At 39.4% G+C, this 19579-nt stretch overlaps 1 protein-coding gene across 3 annotated transcripts in view; it reads left to right on the top strand.

Annotated features, from left to right (window-relative positions):
• MFS16 (major facilitator superfamily transporter 16) overlaps positions 1-18902 on the top strand; it is a 67181-nt gene extending 48279 nt beyond the window's left edge. For all 3 annotated transcript variants that reach the window (XM_076205555.1, XM_076205553.1, XM_076205554.1), the window contains 2 exons: positions 16576-16673; positions 16885-18902. In XM_076205555.1, the coding sequence (XP_076061670.1) occupies positions 16576-16673; positions 16885-16974 (188 nt within the window). In that variant the 3' untranslated portion in view covers positions 16975-18902. The remainder of the gene's footprint in view (positions 1-16575; positions 16674-16884) is intronic.
• The last annotated feature ends 677 nt before the right edge of the window (positions 18903-19579 follow it).

Raw genomic sequence — 19579 nt, 5'->3', positions numbered from 1 at the left:
TAATGGATGCTGTGGAATTGGTGTTTTGTTTTTAAAGAACTTCCATTTTCCTGGGGCTTTGAGCTGTGCTTGTTTTTTTTTCTTTTGGATAGTATGCTGTTATTAGTAGTTTGCACTTGACTTGTAGTCCCTTTGGTTTGTTTGACCTGAAATGCCTCTTTCCAAGTGTCCTTGAAGGCATACTAACACTAGATAAAAAAAAAAGTGCCTACTGTTTAGATCTGTATGTACTTGAGTAGTTAAAATCCATCCATTTGGGATAAACTACCATTCCCTTGAAGACAAATTTACCTTGCAACATTAAGCATGATTTTGTTGTGGCTGTATGCTCTGAATGAATTTTGTTGTAGCATGTATCCAGATTTCATTCATGCTGGGGTTAATCTCAAGCAAAATTGAATCATTTGATATTTGTCACAACAAAACTTGTTCATTGTATCATGGTTTTGAAAGATCTGTTCATGAAAATACTTCTAAACAGTATTTTTTCCCCTAGAGGCTCACTACAGCCATTTTTTCCTTTTAGTTAATAACATTGCTGCTGCCCTTACCAGTAGGTTTTGGCAATTCTAGATCATCCTCACTTAGGAAAGTAAATGAAATCCTCCGCTTACTCTAGTTTAACCTAAGTTTTCCTTACTAAGAGATCATAGAAAATTTCCAGTGTTCAACAAAGGAAGTAAGTGAACTAGCTATCTTGTTTATTTATTTTCAACTTTAATTTGTAACTTGGACTTAATGGCCAGATTACCTTTTCATAAATGTCACATGAAGTACCATAGAATTAGATAATGAAGACTATCCCCTCCCCCCCCTTTATAAGGGGGATATCAGTCAAAGCACACATCTACTTTATATGCCAAAGGTTTTTTTCCCTCTCATAAGGGAGGTACCCAAGTCAAAGGGCAAGTAACTACTCCCACTCATTCCACTCCCATCCACCACCACCCTTTCTTCCCTCTCATATTAGCTCCTCATGAATGATTTACACAGTTTGTACAGTTGAAACCTATTTCACACCTCTTCCATCTCAACACTGTGGATGAAGGGTCATCCCCATCCCTGACCACACAACAGAAGTGAAAGCCAATGCAGTGAGGCAAGTCACTCTGACAACAAGTAACTTGTATATCCCTAGTGACTCGTATGGCAGACCACTCCCATCCTTGTCATACACCCAAAATGATTAATGAAACAGATAAGAACATCTCTTTATATGTCATTTTTTTCATCCATTCACTTTTATATTTGCATTCCTGTCTTCCCTGTTTGGCTGACATTTCTCATATCCAAGGCCACCTCATCCATGTTCTTGTACTGAAGTGCACTCCATTCATATCAGTTTTCCTAAAAAAAAAATAAAAAAAAAAATAAAAAAAAAAACATCTGGTCTTGAACATTCCATATGCTTAAACTGCCACAGCAATCTTTGATCTGTCCTAGTTGACAGCCCTTTCCACCTGTTCACTGTCTTGCCTCCACCTTTCTCATTCTTTTCATTCTTTTAACAATATATATACCAAAAGGCTTCTTCCAACTTATAAGAGAGGTAGCCAAACAAGGCATGTACCCACTCCCCACATCCATCCATAACCCATTTGTTTCCTTTTTATCTTGCCTCCTTGCAAATGAAGGGCCATCACTGTCCCTTGCCTACTCCCAAGTGAGAAGCATTGCAGCAAGACACAACCACACATCCACAGCAGAGACAACAGCTTAAGCTATGGTCTATGTGCTCCAAGGAATGTGGCATACATCATGAGCCATTCTGGCAAATCAAAATTAATCCATGTTTCTCTGATTTATTTTGTGTATAGGAAAGAAAGCTTTGTAGCACAATGAATATCACCTTTTAGGACTATAACAACAATTACCCAGTCTCACCTGTGACAACATAGGGAAAAAGTACTGCCATGTGTCATAGTTTATTCAATTTTTTTTTTTATAAATTCATTGTACTCTACAGCTTCCTTGACTATGTACAAAAAAAAAATAAATAAAAAATAAAAAATAAAACAACACATGGATGGGAAATAAGAAAGAAAGAGGCATGTACTAAGGTTGATTTGGCAGAATGGCCAATAGTAAATCACAAAATATGCCACAACCTGTATGGACTATAATTTACCCCCACTGCATGGCAACTGTCCCTCCTTGTCCCCATGTGTGTAAATGGAGAAGACTAGGATGAATCCCTTCAAGGCTGTGGCTATTTATTGTCCATTCACCATTCTTCACTTACATCTATCTATTGCCAACTCTCCTCCCTGCTCAACAGACATTCCCCTTATACCCAAGGCCCCCCTTCACCCCAGCCATCTGACTTGTTCTCTCTTCCTCTCGGGTTCTCACCATCCACCTCTACCATCCATACTCTTTTTGTAAATCTTTCTTAACTTCTCCTTTCCATGTTCCCAAAACATTCCAGTATTCTTTCATCAATCCTATCTTCCAGCGTCCTTTCCACCCCTGCACTCCTCACCTCTTCATTTTTAATACTATCCATCCTTGTAACCCTCCCCGCCATACTTCTCAGACACTTAATTTCAAACTCCATTCCTAACCTAACCTAACCAGTAATGTTTTGATCATGGTGTTCTATACACTCCTCTGGTGGGAACTTGTTTATGTTGACACTATATGACCAAATAATTATGTAAAAACAATGGGCTGGAGAAAGTCAAATTAAATAATGAAGTAATCGTTGCAGCTTTTCAGTCTTTGAAATATGGGACAGCTTTTACTGTTCTTGTTAGCAAAATTGTTTTTTAAAGCAGTTTTCTACTAGTCTAGTGAGGTATACACCTATTTCACCCATATAATACCCATTTGTTGTCCCTTCAATCTTTGCTCCTTGTGGATGAAGGATCATCCCTGTCCCCCACCCAGGAGCAATGCAGTGAGACAGCGCCACAACAGGGCCTTGCAGTTGAAACTGGTTTATCCCCACTGCTTCATAACATGGAGACCCACCCCCTTTATCCACTTGAGAAATTTACAGATCAGACAAGAAGAAATCCCTTGAAGTTGCATAAATTTCTGTTCTATTTACAACCACTCTCCTCCATATCTTGCCCTCTTCCTTCCCAGCTCAGCAGACATTTTCCATGTTTCCCTTATTGTTAAGAAACAAAGTGGCTCCACTAAAACAACCCCAATAGAACACTTGTGCTTAGAAACCACAATCCTTCCTAGAGATGTGTATGAAAATTGTATACACCCAATGCAGGAGCCCACAAATTCATCCATCCCTCATACAATATCACAAGCACAACTGAATGTTCCAGTGGATGGGGAATAGGAATGACCCTTCATCCACAAGGAATAAGATAAAGGGGACAACAATGAGTGTGAGATAAGCAAAAGGTGGGTATATGCTTTGGTTGGGCCACCCCCTTCCAAGGGGTAAAGGGCCTTTTGGAATAAATATATATAATATATATATATATATATATATATATGTAATGTATATATGTATACATGTATCAGTTAATCAATCCTTCACCCCAGATATCTCTTGCAGGCGACACATAGCTCCCAAGTAACTGACTGTTCCCTCTGGGTAGGCCCACAAGTTACTCAAGGAAGAGCTATTGTATTGTCAAAGGATTATAATTGTGGGGCATTGTAGAATGAGGTGCTCAGTGTCCTGTGTGGTGGTATGTGTATGTACATCCAAATGAACACAACTAGAAACTGCCCCTGCAACTTACTACTGAAACCTCTACAATAATGTCACCTGTATCCTGAAACATGCCCACACAAAAACACATACACATCCATATCACAAAACAGGCACTTGTAGACTGATCCCCAAAGTCCATACTCACCAAATTCCACAGATATCAATGCAGCCAAGAAATCCTTCCCAAGACAAGTAAGAACCACACTGGCACCCACATCTCATAATTTCACTACCATCAGACACAACTGGACCAACAGCAATGGCAGTGGACGCATCACCCTGATCCACCAGTTCATCTGCTTTGTGGACACAAATGACATCAACAAAATCATCCTCCCCACCACAGACAACACCAATGAAACCCAATCAATCCAAATCTGAACAGGTAACAAATCCTTAATGACAATAGTTAACATGTACATACCCCCAGTCATCCCCCCTAGTTCCAAAGAACTTTAGACCTAACCTTAACCAATTTGCCATCAACCCCAACCTTATCCCGGGCAGTGACTTCAACACCAAGTCATCAGCTTGGTATATCAACAATCCAGACAGAGGGTTTAATCAGCAAACACAACTTGACTCGCTGACCATCATGAACAATTCCCATAATCACACACATCCCCCATCAAGCCCTCTCACCCCCTCCTCTCCTGACATCACTTTTGTTCCCCCTGCCTAACCCCAACAACTTCATGGAAAGTGGTTGTAGCCTTTGGATCTGACCACCTTCCAATAATCAATACACAAAACTACACCAGTTACATTGACGCTGCTGTGCACACCTTCAATACAATCATACAAAATGCAGACAAGAGACATATCCCCAGAGGTAACAGAAAATCACAACCCAAACATGAAACAAAAAATCCAAGGCCTCGTCAGACAACATGACACACTTAAACACAATACTCCCACACCTATCCCTCAGAACATAGCTGACCAAATACAAACACTAAACACTGAGGTCAGCAACAAAGTACATGAAAAAACAGAACATATCAGACCCAATACAAACACTAAACACCAAGATCAACAACAAATTACATTAACAAAATACACAATTGGCAAACATTTGTCAACACCTTTAATCATGAAACAAACACCAGAAAACTGCACAAGACACTCAACAGCATTACACTATTCAACAGCAACTCGGCACACACTCACACAGCAATAACCATAATGGTCAACTTACCCTCAAACAGACACACACTCGTAAATCATTTTGCATAGACAAGCCATCTCACCCTTCACCCTGACAACAGATGTAAGAAAGACATCCCCACAGACCCAGACTGCACACCCTTCATAGACAGCCAGACAAAACATGTAATCCATAACCTCAAGCACTAATCTGCCTGTGGCCCTGACAACATAACATCCATTGTGGACCACCAACTGGAAAGGATGTCTTGAACGAGCTCTGGAGAGTAGTGCTTTTTTTTTTTTTGCCGAGATGGATGAAATGAACGCCTAGTTTGGTATTTGTTTGGGAGGGTGCCCGAAATGGGTTGATAGAGTGAAATTGGAGTGACAAAGAAGCAAAAATGGAGAATCGTCAAGGCAGACAGAAATATGGTGAAGCAACTAAAAGAAGACTAGATGTGAGCAGGGTTGAATCACTACAACAGAATCAAAGGTATGAAGAGGAAAATTATTTTGGTTTTTCTGGCTTTGCAAGAGATGATAGAAGACTGGGTAAAAGTATAGATTTAGAAAAGGAGATGAGGTATATAAATATTTCATGGAATCAAGAAATTACAGAGTTAAAGGAGATTATAGATCTAAGGGAAGAAGAGTTGAAGAAACAGAATGCAGAAGCCAACAGAGGTTAGCGACCTGAAAAAGAACTAATAGTAAAAATGAATGGAAAATGAAGATACTAGCAAAAGTGAGGCTTTGAAAAGAGAGGTAAATGAACAAATTAAAGAGGTCACTGAAAAAGTTGGAGATAGTATAAGGGAGACAGATCTTCAAAAAATTAAAAACCAATGGAAATTAGATCAGAAAAAAAAAAATAGTATTTAAAGAAATTGTCCAACAAGTACAAGAAAATGCAAAAGAAAGTTGTTAAAGTAACCAAAGAGAAAGAAAATTGGGTCAGGGACACAATAAAAAAAAAAAAAAAAGAAATCCATAGTGGTAGATGATATAAAGGAAAAACAATTTACTTAAGGGCCGGCTGATCAAAAGATGAAAATCTTTATTAATTGGGTTATTGCACAGAAATTTATGCCAGGAGTTAAGGACACCATATACATCTTTCCTAACCCAAAAAAATTAATCTGCAACCCTTTCATGTTTTGCCCCCCCCATCTCCCTTTCAAAAAAATTGATAAATTTGAAATGACTACTACTCCTATAATAATTGCTCTACATTAATGAAATTAATATGGTGGAAGGACCTTATCCAGACCTTTAAACTGATAGAGAGAAATTTTAGTTAAAGTAATTAGTTTGTGGAATTTTAATTTTATATCTTTTCCCACCCTGTCCCCCTTCAAATAGGGGGAAAAAATTGGCAAAAATTAACCCTTTCAGATATTAAAAAACGTTCTATTTCATCAATCAGGCAGATTTAGACATATGTGTGAATTTTCATTGAAATTGATTAAGAAGTTATGGAGGAGTAGAAGTTTGAAGGTATAAAACTTAGGTTTTGAGATACGGGCCGTCAAAGTTTTCACTAACTTTGAAACCCTACATACTAATATAAATAAGGGATATCATGGCATTTCCTTATTTAGCTTTTTAGGCTTGAATGTTGATGATATTTAGAATAAAATTTATTCATATTCAGTCATATATGTTGATGTCTAGTCATATAATCCTCTGTCTTCTGGCTCCTGGTCCCCACCTGCATTTTAGGCAGGTTATTACATTAGGGTGTCATAGCTTGCTTACTTTGTAATTCTTGCCTTTTACTAGCTTCCTGAAGGTGTTTGGTTTGCTTGCAAGGACATGGCATCTCAAAAATAGTATAACAGCTTGTCAAATGACAAACGGATTGATGGTGGATTGCAGTGGAGCGTATCACTCTATTTTTGTCTACTGTTTATTGCTTTCTGAGGCATCTACCCATTCTAGGGTCTATATATAACCTCTGGTACAGAGACAGAGTTGCCAGAAGTCACTAGAAATAGCACTCAATCATTACAAATTATTATTTAATGCAATAATATATATATTGTAGTGACCAATATGTATCATAGGGCCGAGATGGGGTCGAGTTGGGGGGAGGAGGGGGTTTATTTGCCATAACTACGAAAACAAGGCGAATTTTGATTAAATACTCCACCTACAGACTGTCGATTGCCATACGCAGATGTAGAATTTTTTCCCAGTTTTTCATTTTTTTTCCCCAATTCTCATCGATTCTTGACCAGCCGGTCCCCTTAAGAGAAAAAGAGGAGAAAGAAATCACAAAAGAAATTCTGAAAGAAGTAAAAGATGAGGGGCAAGAAATAGGAAGGGAATAGAAGTGCATAGATGTGACCATACTCAAAATAATCGACCTCTAAAGATTAAACCAAGGCAAAAAGTGAAAACTACGAAAGTATATAAAGAAAGGGAACGAGTGATGAGGAAAGAGAGAAAAGACACTAAGAAATGAAACTAATAAAAAAAATGAGAAAAGAATGGAGACTGAAAAGGAGTTTTTTGGAGAGTGTTGTACTTGAGGCTGAAAAAATTGTATATCAAAAGAAAGGAAATGTAGTAAATGGAAAACAAAGAGGAAAAGGGAAAAAATTTGAATTAACTGATTTCAGGATTAGATGAATTAAATGATTACCTGGCCGAAAAACAAAAACATGTGGCAATTGTGGAGATGAAATTAAAAGGTCCACTATCACCAAATAGTGTTGGACAAAGTTTATACAAACTCTGGATGAAAAATAGAGAGGAAAAACAGGATGAATGAGTCATGATTTTTACAAAGAAGGGCTTAAATGTGACGAAGATCACAGGAGAAAATAATGTGAAATTGATCATGATAAAAGTTGAAAATGCCATGAAAAGTAGAAAATTTGTGGTGATCTACATGCCCCTGAAAACATACATATACATACATACATATACATACATACATATACCAAGGCTTTTTCCCCCTTTCATGGGAGGTAACCAAAAAGAAAAAGGCATAAAATCATTCCCTCCCATTCCATCCCTAAATACACTCCACTCCCCTCCACCCTCCCTCTTATCTTAGCACCCCCTGGATGACGGGTCATCTCTGCACCTTGTCCACTGCCCTGGGTCAGAAGCAGTGTCGCAAGTCACAGCACATCCACAGCAAGGCCACTTCATTAAATTGGTGATCCCCCCTCTCTGTCCCCCCATGCAGAAAAGGAGAAGACGGGGAGAAATCCATTCAGGCTGCATCAAATTTTGCTCACACATACTACCTCACCCCCCCATCCCCCCGCCCATTCCACCTCATCCATCACATCATCCATATACAACCATTCTCCATTCACCTGTCTTCTGTCCTCTCCTGTCCTTCCTCAACAGACATTCCCCTCTTCCCTGAAGCCCCCTTCACCCCATCCATCCATCTCATCCTAGGATGTCCCCTCATGTTCACTCCCTCCACATCTGCCTTCCATACCTCTTTTACTAGTCTTTCTTCACTCATTCTTTCCATGTGTCCAAACCATCCTAACACTCTTTCATCAACCCTATCTCCCAACTCCCTTTCCACCCCTGTTCTCCTCCTCACCTCCTCATTTCTCACTCTATATAGCCTAGTAACCCCCATCATACTTCTCAGACACCTCATCTCAAACACATTCAAACTCCTTCTCTCTTCCTCTCTTATGTTCCATGTTTCTGCCCCATACAATGCTTTGGCACAATCACCCCCTTCATACAGTCTCCTCTTAGCATCCATTCCCAAATGTCTATTCCTCATTACACTTATTAATCCACCAAGGCATTTACTTGCTTCTCTCAATCTACATTCTACCTCCACCTCCACTCCACCTTTTCCTGCTACATTTGCACCCAAGTATCTAAAACTATCCACTTCCTCCAGTTGCTCTCCCTTAATGCTCACTTCCAGTCTGCTGCTACTTTCACCCCTTGTACATCTCATCACCTTACTTTTAACAACATTTATCTTCAGCTTTCTTCTATCACACATTCTCCCAAACTCTGTCACCAATTTCCTCAATCCCTCCTCCAATCCTGTCACAAGCACAGTGTCGTCCACAAACAACAGCTGGCTCACCTCCCACTTTTCTCCATTTTCTTTAACAATCTCCAATCCCTTGCCCACCACCCTTGCATTTACCTCTTGCACCACCCCATCCATGTATAAGCTCAATAGCCAGGGCAACATAACACATCCCTGACGAAGTTCCACCTTTACCTCGAACCACTCACTCTCTCCATTTCTAATCCTGACACATGCTCTACTATCATAAAAACTCTTGACAGCTCCTAGAAGCTTTCCTGAAAATATGCTCTTGGAAAAGAGTGACCATTCCAAAATATTGGAAGATACAAGGCATACATTAAATGAAATGCTGAAAGAGGAAATCTAGTAATTATGGATGATTTTAACTCTAAAGAAATATGATGGGAGGAGATGACAGTGAAGGGTGGAGAGGACCTTTAGGGAAATGTACTTCTGGACATGACCATTGAATACACAGTGACTCAATGGGTAAAAGAAAATACCAGATATAGAAATAACTAAGAACCGTCGAGACTAGATTTGATATTTACTTGAGCTCAAACTAAGAAAAGTATATATGGGGAGAAATGAGACACACAAAATGAAGACTGATGTATAACAAAACGGATTTTGGGAAACTTGGAAAATTCTTTCAAAAAGAGAGTTGGGAAAATTTCTTTAATGAAGAAACACAGGTGGAAGAGAAATGGACAATTTTGAAAGAAATCTATAATGGAGTGGAGAAAAATGTACCAAAACAAAAAGCAAGAAAAGGTGTACATTAAGTGCTGTTATAACAAAGTGTAGCAAGACAAAAGATAGAGACAAAGCTTGGAAAGGATGGAAAATAAATGGAAAGTGGCAAATATATATCAAACTAAGAAATGAATGTGTTATAATATGCAGGAAAGAAAAGAGAAACAAGTACAGTAGCCAAATTTGTGAGAAAGTTGTCAAAAGTAGATGGACTAAACATCTGGAAGACAATATACTAAATCAGAGACAATTCGGATTTAGACAGGGAAGGTCATGTGTCACAAATTTGATCTGTTCTTATTCAAGGTTAATAGATATAATGTAAGAAAGGGACAGATGGGCAGACTGTGCTTTCGTGGACTTACAAAAGGAGTTTGATAAAGTACCACACAAAAAATTAAGAAAACCCAAAACAACAGGAAGTATACAAGGAAAACTATTGAAATGGATGGAAAATTTCTTGCATGGAAGAAAAATGAGTAGTGCTCAGAGATAGAAATTTACTTGGGAAGAAATGATAAGTGGAGTCCCACAGGATTCAGTACTGGCTCCAATAATGTTTGCTATATATATAAATGACATGGATGAAGGTGTAGAATGTTACATGAACTTCTTTGCAGATGATTCAAAACTACTAAAGAAAGTAAGTACAGAAAAAGATTGTGAATTACTACAGAGAGATCTGAACAAGGTCTGGGAATGGAGTCAGAAGTGGGAAGTGGACTTCAACATTAAGAAATGTATAATGGAATTTGGAAAAAGTGAAAAAAGAATATTGGGACAATATAACATCAGTGCAAAGGAACTAAAAGTTGGTTCCAAAAAGGACCTAGGATTAATCATCACCAAAGATATGTCCCCAGGAAAGCAGATAAACAAAATAGTCGGAGAAACCTACAATTCGTTAAGATCAATAAAGGTGACTTTTAATTTGATGCGGAAATGGTAAAGAAAATACTAGTCACACTGATAAGACCAAGATTGGAGTATGCAGCAACATTATGGACACCTAGTACAAAAAAGAATATAAGGAAAATAGTAAGAATCCAAAGAGCAATGACAAAGATGGCCCCAACACTTTCAAAACTGACATATGAGCAAAGATTGTCTAAACTGGAACTACCAACCCTGAAACAAAGAAGAGAAAGAAGTGATCTGTTGGCCATTTATAGAATTATGAAAGGCATGGAAGTCCTTGATAGAGAAGACTTGTTAAATTGAGATAGAAGAAAAACAAGGAGACATGAAAAAGAAACTCAAAATGGACAGTTTTAGAAGAGATCTGAAAAAAAAACTTTCCACACAGAGTGTTGGATGTCTGGAACAATTTCGATGAAACAATAGTGTGTGTAAACACCATACATGAATTTAAGAATAAACTAGATGTCAGATACAAAGATGGGTCACCACGAGTATAGCTCCCCTTCCCATATAATACAACTAGGTAAATACATGGCATACAGCGTCTACGTCGTGGGACCACCCCCCAACCCCAAGAGTTGGGGGGCCAAACGGCGGCAACCACCCCTGGCCACCGGCTATACGCAGGTTGCACCAATCCCCAAGAGGAGCTACGTCTGCCTTGGGGAGTACCACAATCCTTTTTCTCAACATGCGATATTACCTTTTTTCTGCACCGAGGGGTGATTTTCCGGCGATCACCCCTCTTCTACTTTTAGCCGGAGATGTAGAGAGCAATCCTGGGCCCACCACTGAATACACATGCCCAACATGCTCTAAACCCATTACTTCAAGCAGACAGACAAAGGGCTCAGTTCAGTGCAATATGTGCAAAAACTGGGCCCACCTCACTTGTACAACACTTGCTGACACAAACCAATACACAAACACTTGGACATGTTCTACCTGCCCTCCAGTAACCCCACTCCCCCCTCCCCAACCACAGCCAGCACCCTTACCCACTCCCAATTTCCCTTTGCCCTTATCCTCAATCAGTACTCCCCTTCCTTTGTCCCCAATCTCTCCTTTCCCTCTAACCCAGATCCTATACCTTCCCCATTAACACCCCAACCTCAACCCCAAACGGCAACATACAACACATACAGAACACACAACATCAACATATTACAACACAACATTGACGGTATTAACACGAAAAAACATGAACTCGAACACTTTCTTAAACAACACAACATACACATTGCAATTATACAAGAAACAAAACTAAGACACTCACACAAAACACCATCATTTCATAATTACACCACCATCAAACAAGACCGTACCAACGGCAATGGCGGTGGACTCATCACCCTGATCCACCACTCCATCTGTTTTGTGGACACAAGTGCCACAACCAAAATTCTCCTCCTTACCACAGAAATCCAATCCATTCGAATCCGCACAGGCAACAAATCAACACTGACAATAGTTAACATGTACATTCCCCCCCCCCAATCATCCCCCACAGTTCCAAACACCTTCAGACCTCAATTTAGCCAACTAGCCTCAATCCCCAACCTGATCATGGGTGGTGACTTCAACGCCAAGTCTTCTGCCTGGTATGTCGACAACCCTGACACAGACAGAGGGCTTGATATACAGACTCAGTTTGACTCATTGACTATCATGAACAACACACATAATCATACACATATCCCACACTAAGCCCTCTACACTCCCTCCTCTCCTGATATCACCTTCTGCTCCCCCTGCCTAACCCCAACAACATCATGGAGAGTGGTCGGAACCCTTGGTTCTGACCACCTTCCAATCATCATCACCACCAAAACAAGATGCACCCCAGTAGGCCACAGACACACATACACCAATTACAAGAAAGCTAACTGGGAAGCTTTTACTGAAGAGACGGAACAACATTTTGAAACACTTAACAGTACACCAATCACAAACATAAACAATGGTGTGCACATTTTTAATACAATCATATAAAATGCAGACAAGAGATACATCCCTAGAGGCAACAGAAAATCACACAACCCCAACTTCAGACCAGAAATCCAAGGCCTCATCAGACAACGAGACACACTTAAACACAATACCCCCACACCTATCCCTCAAAACATAGCAGACCAAATACAAACACTAACACTGTGATTGACAATAAAAGACACAAACAAAAAACAGAAAATTGGCAAAACTTTATCAATACACTTGATCACAAAACAAACGCCAGCAAATTGTACAAAACACTCAACAGCATTACACTATCCAACAGTAACACAACATGCTCTCACGCAGCAATAATCACAACAACAGACAATCTACCCTCAAACAGACAACAAGCAAACACACTCATAAATCATTTTGCACAGACAAGCCATCTCACTTCTCACCCTGACGACTGATGCACTATTTGACGTAAGAAAGACTTTCCCACAGACTCGGATTATACACCCTTCATAGACAGTCAGACAAAACACATAATACATAATCTCAAGCACTCATCCACATGTGGCCCTGATAACATAAGTAACATCCACCTAAAGCACATTGGACCACAAGGTATACATGCACTCACAAACATTGCAAACTACAGCTATTCACACAACACTATACCCAACATCTGGAAGCATGGTAAAATAATCACCATTCCAAAACCGAACAAAGACCCAACAATCCCAACATTGCACCGCCCAATCACACTTCTCTGCACCCCCTCTAAAGTCATTGAACGCCTAATACTTAAACTTGTCACACCACATATTCCCCTTGCTGACTCACAACACAGTTTTAGCCCACTACACTCCACAAACACTCTTCTGATAAACCTCACACAAAGAATTTTAGATGGCATCAATTCAGATAGGCCCCACCACAGAACACTTCTTATAACATTAGACATTAGTAAAGCTTTTGATGCTATCCCCCGCCACAACCTAACAAATAAAATATATAACACAGACATGCACAATAACACCAAAAGATGGCTGGCCAATTATCTGGCAGGTAGGAATGCTTACGTGTCATATAATGGCCAATCATCGCACATCAGAAACATTAAGAATGGAGTACCACAGGGCTCTGTTCTATCCCCCACACTCTTTAATCTATACATGCATGACTTACCCACACCAGACACCTCAGAAATACAAATCTCTTCCTACGCAGATGACATAACAATCACATGCACACATCGTAACGCAGACAAAGCTGCAGAAATGATCCAGCCATACCTTGATACACTCAACACATGGTTCATCACAGACTCAAAATAGCTCCAACCAAATCTACAGCAACACTTCTCACCAACTGGACAAAAGAACACAAATACATACCTCATCTCTACATCAACAACACTAATACCACACACAAACACACCGAAAATTCTTGGTGTAACATACGATACATCCATGTCTTTCAAACAACACATCACAAACATAAAAAACAAATGCACACGTAGACTTAACGCACTTAAGTCAATCACTGGAACAACATTTGGACAAAACAAAGAAACTAATACAACAATATACAAACAATGCATACGCTTAGTGATGAATTATGCGAGTCCTGCATGGGCTCCTAATCTCACTGAGACACACCACAACACCCTTCAAATCATACAAAACAAAGCCCTAAAAACAAATATAGGCTTCACAAATACAACACCTACAGACCATTTACACCATGAAACAAAAGTCCTCAAAGTCAAGGACCACCTCGACATGAGAGGCACACAAACACTTGCTGCAGCCACCACAAACACATCACACCCGCTACACTACATAGCAGAACACCCACACACACCAAGAAACATTAAAACAACACCCAAAGACCTGTATCACACACAGATACTCTCTTCTCTTCCTCCACAACCACCAAATACCAGCCTCCGGAAACATATTCATAATCATATCACTCACCGCTCCATTAACACACTGAAAGACAACACACTGCTGCATGCCAGACCCCCTGATATCCACCCTTCTGAATCCTCTCTCCCACGAAAGGACAGAGTCCACCTGGCCAGACTGCGGTGTGGCCACCACCCAGCACTTCTAAGCTACCAGAAGAGGCTGGATGACCGCATTGTGAACAGCTGCCCAGGATGTAACACTTCACCCCATACCATACAACACATAATGGAAGACTGCATTATACACAATCATGCATGCAAACAACACAACATACACTCTATAAAGGATTTGTGGGAAAACCCCGTTTCGGCTGTGGCATTCCTTGGGGAGACGGGACTGCTCGGACAGACAGTCTAGGGAACGACAACAACAACAACAACATACATGGCATACACGCACTCTCCAACATTGCAAACTACAGCTATTCACTCATTACTATACCTGACATCTGGAAGCGTGGGAAAATCATCACCATCCCCAAACCCAACAAAACCCAACTGTTGCAGCATCACACCACCCACTCACACTTCTCTGCACCTCCAAAATCGTACAACTCGTACTACAACGTGTCACACCACATACCCCCCTTGCTGAATCTCAACACAGTTTTAGACCACTACACTTCACAAGCACTTATGATGATAAACCTCAAACAAAAAGTTTTTGATGGCATTAATTTGGATGAGCCACCACACTGAACACTTCTCATAACACTAGACATTAGTAAAGCTGTCAATGCCATCCCATTACAATCTCACTAACAAAATATATAATACAGACATGCACAATAATGCTAAAAGATGGCAGACCAATTATCTGGCAGGTAGAAATGCCTGTTATATAATAGCTAGTCATAGCACACCAGGAACTTTAAGAACAGAGTACCACAGGGCTTAGTTATATTCCCCATGCCTCAGAAATACAAATCTTTTACAAAAAATATATACAATTCATTCAATACCTAGCTTCGCTAAGACATGCCACAGCACCCTACAGACTATACAAAACAAAACCCAAAAGACAATTAGATTGCACAAATACAACACCTACAGGCCATTTACACCATAAAATGAGTCCTCAAAGTCAAAAATCACCTTGACATGAGAGGCACACAAACACTTGTCCCAGCCTCCACAAACCCAGCACATCCACTACACTACATAGCAGAACGCCCACACACACCAAGAAACATCAAAACAACACCCAAATACCTATTCTTCTCTTCCTCCACAACCACCAGACACCAACCTCCAGCCTCCAGAAGCATATCACTCGCTGCACCATCAACAAACTGAAAGACAATACATTGCTGCATGCCAGACCCCCTGATATCTATCCATCTGAATCCTCTCCACCCTAAAATGACAAAGTCCACCTGGCCAGACTGTGATACAACTACCATCCACCCCTTCTATGCTACCATAAGCTGGATAACTGCATTGCAGACAACTGCCCAGGATGTAACACTTCACCCCATATTATACAACACATTATGGAAGACCTCATTGTACGCATGCCAACAACACAATATACTCTCTATAAAGGATTTGTGGGAAAACCCCCTTCCAGCCTCAGGTAGGTGGGACTGCTTGGCAGAACAGTCTAGGTAATGACAACAATCACCACATTGGTACACTAGTATTCAGGCAACCGCCTGCTTTGAAACAGTACCAAGACAGAATAGGCCTGGCCGTAGACTCAAATTGTTCCAGATGAAACCTTGATATGGAAGTCAGAGCACTTCATCCTATTCTGCCCCACTGTCACTACCCATGCAACAAAAAATATCTTCTTTATCTTCTTAAGTGACTTGTGCCAGTCCAGTAGCCATTGCTGGATACCTGGAAGTTGTGGGTCTAATGCAAGAAGTCTGGGTGACATATTGATTTATTATGTGTTTTAGAAAGTATGGTTTAGAAATATTTGATCTGGGGGACTTGATAATTTAGTAGTTAAAATGTTTAATTGTTTGCAACTGTTGCTCCAGTGCTTATTTTTTATGCATAGGGCATCTCCTGCTACTTGTATTATTTGATTAATTGAAAAAAGTTTTATGACAGTTATGTATCAGTATGTGGAGAAACTCATTTGAACCTTTAACTTTTCACTCAAAGGAGCTGCTGTGGGCCCTCTGATTGCAGGAGCTTTGCAGGACGTAGACCTAGTGTATGTCTTTTATATGCTGATGGCCTCGGATTTTGTAGCTCTTCTTGTAAGTATAATTCATAAACCTCTGTAGGTCATTGAAAAACTTCAGCATTATAAAGTTATTTTTTTCTCTACCTCTAGTACAGGTGCTTTATTACTAAAAAAAAAAGAGAGAGAGAGAGAGAGATGCTTAATTGTAGATTTTGATATGTTGTAAAATATGTATGACTTGATATTTGAAGTCCAAATGCACTAAATTTGTTTATCTTTAACAGATGTTGATACGCCTTGTAAACCATGAGATCAGAGGCTTTGTACAGAGTCGAAGATTGCGTAGAATGCAGAACAATCTACATAATAGCTAGCTGTCTGTGCAGCTGAACATGGTTGTGCCATATCAGCTTGTACATTCAAACAGGAATGCATATTTTCCCAGTGATTTATGAATATAAGTATTTTTACGTAAACATTCTTTAAGACTGAATTTGTATTGTATATTTAAAATCATGATATATTTAAGCTGTCAGATGTTTAATATTTTTGTAATCTCAGTCATTTGGGTCATTCTATATATGTTCCTGTGCAGCTTTTTCATGAATTTATGTTGTGAATATTAAGCAGTGAATCATCATCATCATCTCAATTTCTTATTTTCCATGTGTGTGCATTTGTCAACAGTATACCATTTATGAAATTTAATGTACATATACTGAAAGACTCTTCTTTATAATGTGAAGTGGAAAAATTCTATCTTTATGAACTCCTGTATTTCAAGATATGTACAATAATTGAAGTCCTCAAAAGAAAAGTATAGGGAATGTGATTTGTTGTAACTGAAATCTTGTATTCAATTGGTATATTGTAACTTATACATCTGGTTATTTTTCTTACTTTTTAACCTCATCAGCACAGTGGAATATAGCTAGTTCTCACTATTGGGAATCACCCAAGATTCAGAAACTGCTAATATGCAGAACAAAAAAGTATTTAAAACATACCAGAATACAGTAGTCCCCATATGAAATCCCATGATGGGGTTTGTTACTCAATGAGCAGACAATATTTTTTTACTATATAGTGTGTGGTATGTATAATTTTTTCATTGCATAAAGATTGTAAGAAAAAAGTCTTATCTGTAATACTTCATGTACAGTCAAGACTTTCAGTTTTGCTTGAAATTACAGTACTGTACTTTATAAATAAAAATATTTGCTGTAGTATAGCACAATTCTGTAAATACAGCTATGAGAGTATGTAGGAAGAAAATATAATAGAGGTAAGCTTCTAATTGCAGGAAAAATTGACAACTTGGTTTACAGTTGTGGTACATACACATACCAAAGGCTTTTTCCCCCTACACGGGGGGTAGCCAAAAAGAAAAAGGCACTTAAAATAGCATAATAGTATAATCCACAGGGTGTTTTTTTTTTCAGTGAAAGAAAATCACGCTAGAAAACACAGAAGATACCTGAAAAGAACAGCTTCCCACACAGAGTGATAGATATATGGAACAAATTGGATGAAGAAATAGTGTGTGCAAACAATACAAGAATTTAAGAACAAACTTGATATTGCGAGATGCAAAAATGGGTCACCACGAGCATAGCTCCCCTTCCCGTATAATACAACTAGGTAAATACTGGGGGGGGGGGGCTCAAGCCCAATCTCTCGTGTAACAAGTAGGATTACTTCATTAGAAAGTGCTAATGGTATCATTATTTCCTAGATTTTATTTTTTTCTCCAAATATGGGAGATTTGTGAAATGATTCCCAATAGAGAGCCGTTTGTAAAAGCATCTCAGATTAGAACAAAACTGGTTGAGTATTAATGAAGTATTTGAAGTGGAGGGTATTTGTTTACTGAATTATATCTGTACAACAAAAATTTGTATATGAAGTCCTCAGAACAACAGTTGTTCCATACCAATTCAACTTGATAGCATAGTTGAAAATAACAAGTATTATTAATAAACAAGTATTAATAATTGTATACAGTTTCACATTTCAATGTGTCTCCTATTAAGATTTAATTTCATGGGGGTTACAGCCGTCATACCCCTCCACCTGATCTGCCCTTGAGTAGGGCATGTTGAAGGACTTCATTCTCTATCTCTGCCTGTCTCCTCTGTTTGCTCCCCCATCTCTCTCTCTCTATCTCTCTGTCTCTCTCTCTCTCTCTCTCTCTCTCTCTCTCTCTCTTCTTTCTCTCATTTTCCTAATAACCAGACATTACCCATTGTCATGTTTACTCATTCATAGCTCATTAAGAAAAAAAATAAACATGTTGATTAAGGTTTGTAGTGTATATTCATTCCTCTACATTGAATAAGCGTTGTAATGCAATATCATTGTTTCTTCAAATTTGACTGATTGAAAACCCATGGCCTGACATTGACTTGCAGCAGTCCTCTGAAGCTCCCATATTTCTATCTAGAAAGAAATTTTAGTATTGTGTTTTCTACTAATGTGGGACAGTCTCACTGATCTATAGTAGTGGAGTAGTTGCTGGTTGTCAACTGGAGGGGCCACCACCACAGCAGTTTCGTCACTGGATGGAGGCTCGGACCCTGGGTCACAGCGCCACTTTATCCCAGGCATGCCAGCCATGGCAGCACAACAAGATTACCATACTCAATACGGGTCTTAAAAAGAAGTACTGTATATATATATTTACAGGAGGAGGGGAGCACATGGGCATGTCAGCACTAAGTCTTCTAGTGCACAAAACTCATCTATCTCTCAGCGATTGACGAATACGTGGCCTGAGTGCGCTTAGGTGCATGAGACCAGGCATTGTCTTGAAGGGGTTTCCCCCCTCTGTCATATCACCAAGTTTCAAGACTATATAGGCTATGCTGATCATACGGGAGAGTTATGCGGGAACATAATCCTGCCAGAGTGAGATTCCGCGATGAGTTTGAGAACGTGTGTGAAAGAAGGAAGCTGAAGATAAATGTGGGCAAAAGTAAG

The sequence above is a fragment of the Oratosquilla oratoria genome, chromosome 22 (assembly GCF_046742065.1).
Source record: "Oratosquilla oratoria isolate Oo_2021 chromosome 22, ASM4674206v1, whole genome shotgun sequence".
In the NCBI taxonomy this organism is placed as follows: Eukaryota; Metazoa; Arthropoda; class Malacostraca; order Stomatopoda; family Squillidae; genus Oratosquilla; species Oratosquilla oratoria.
The sequence above is the reverse complement of the archived record's forward strand: the minus strand, read 5'-3'. Positions and strand labels throughout refer to the sequence as shown.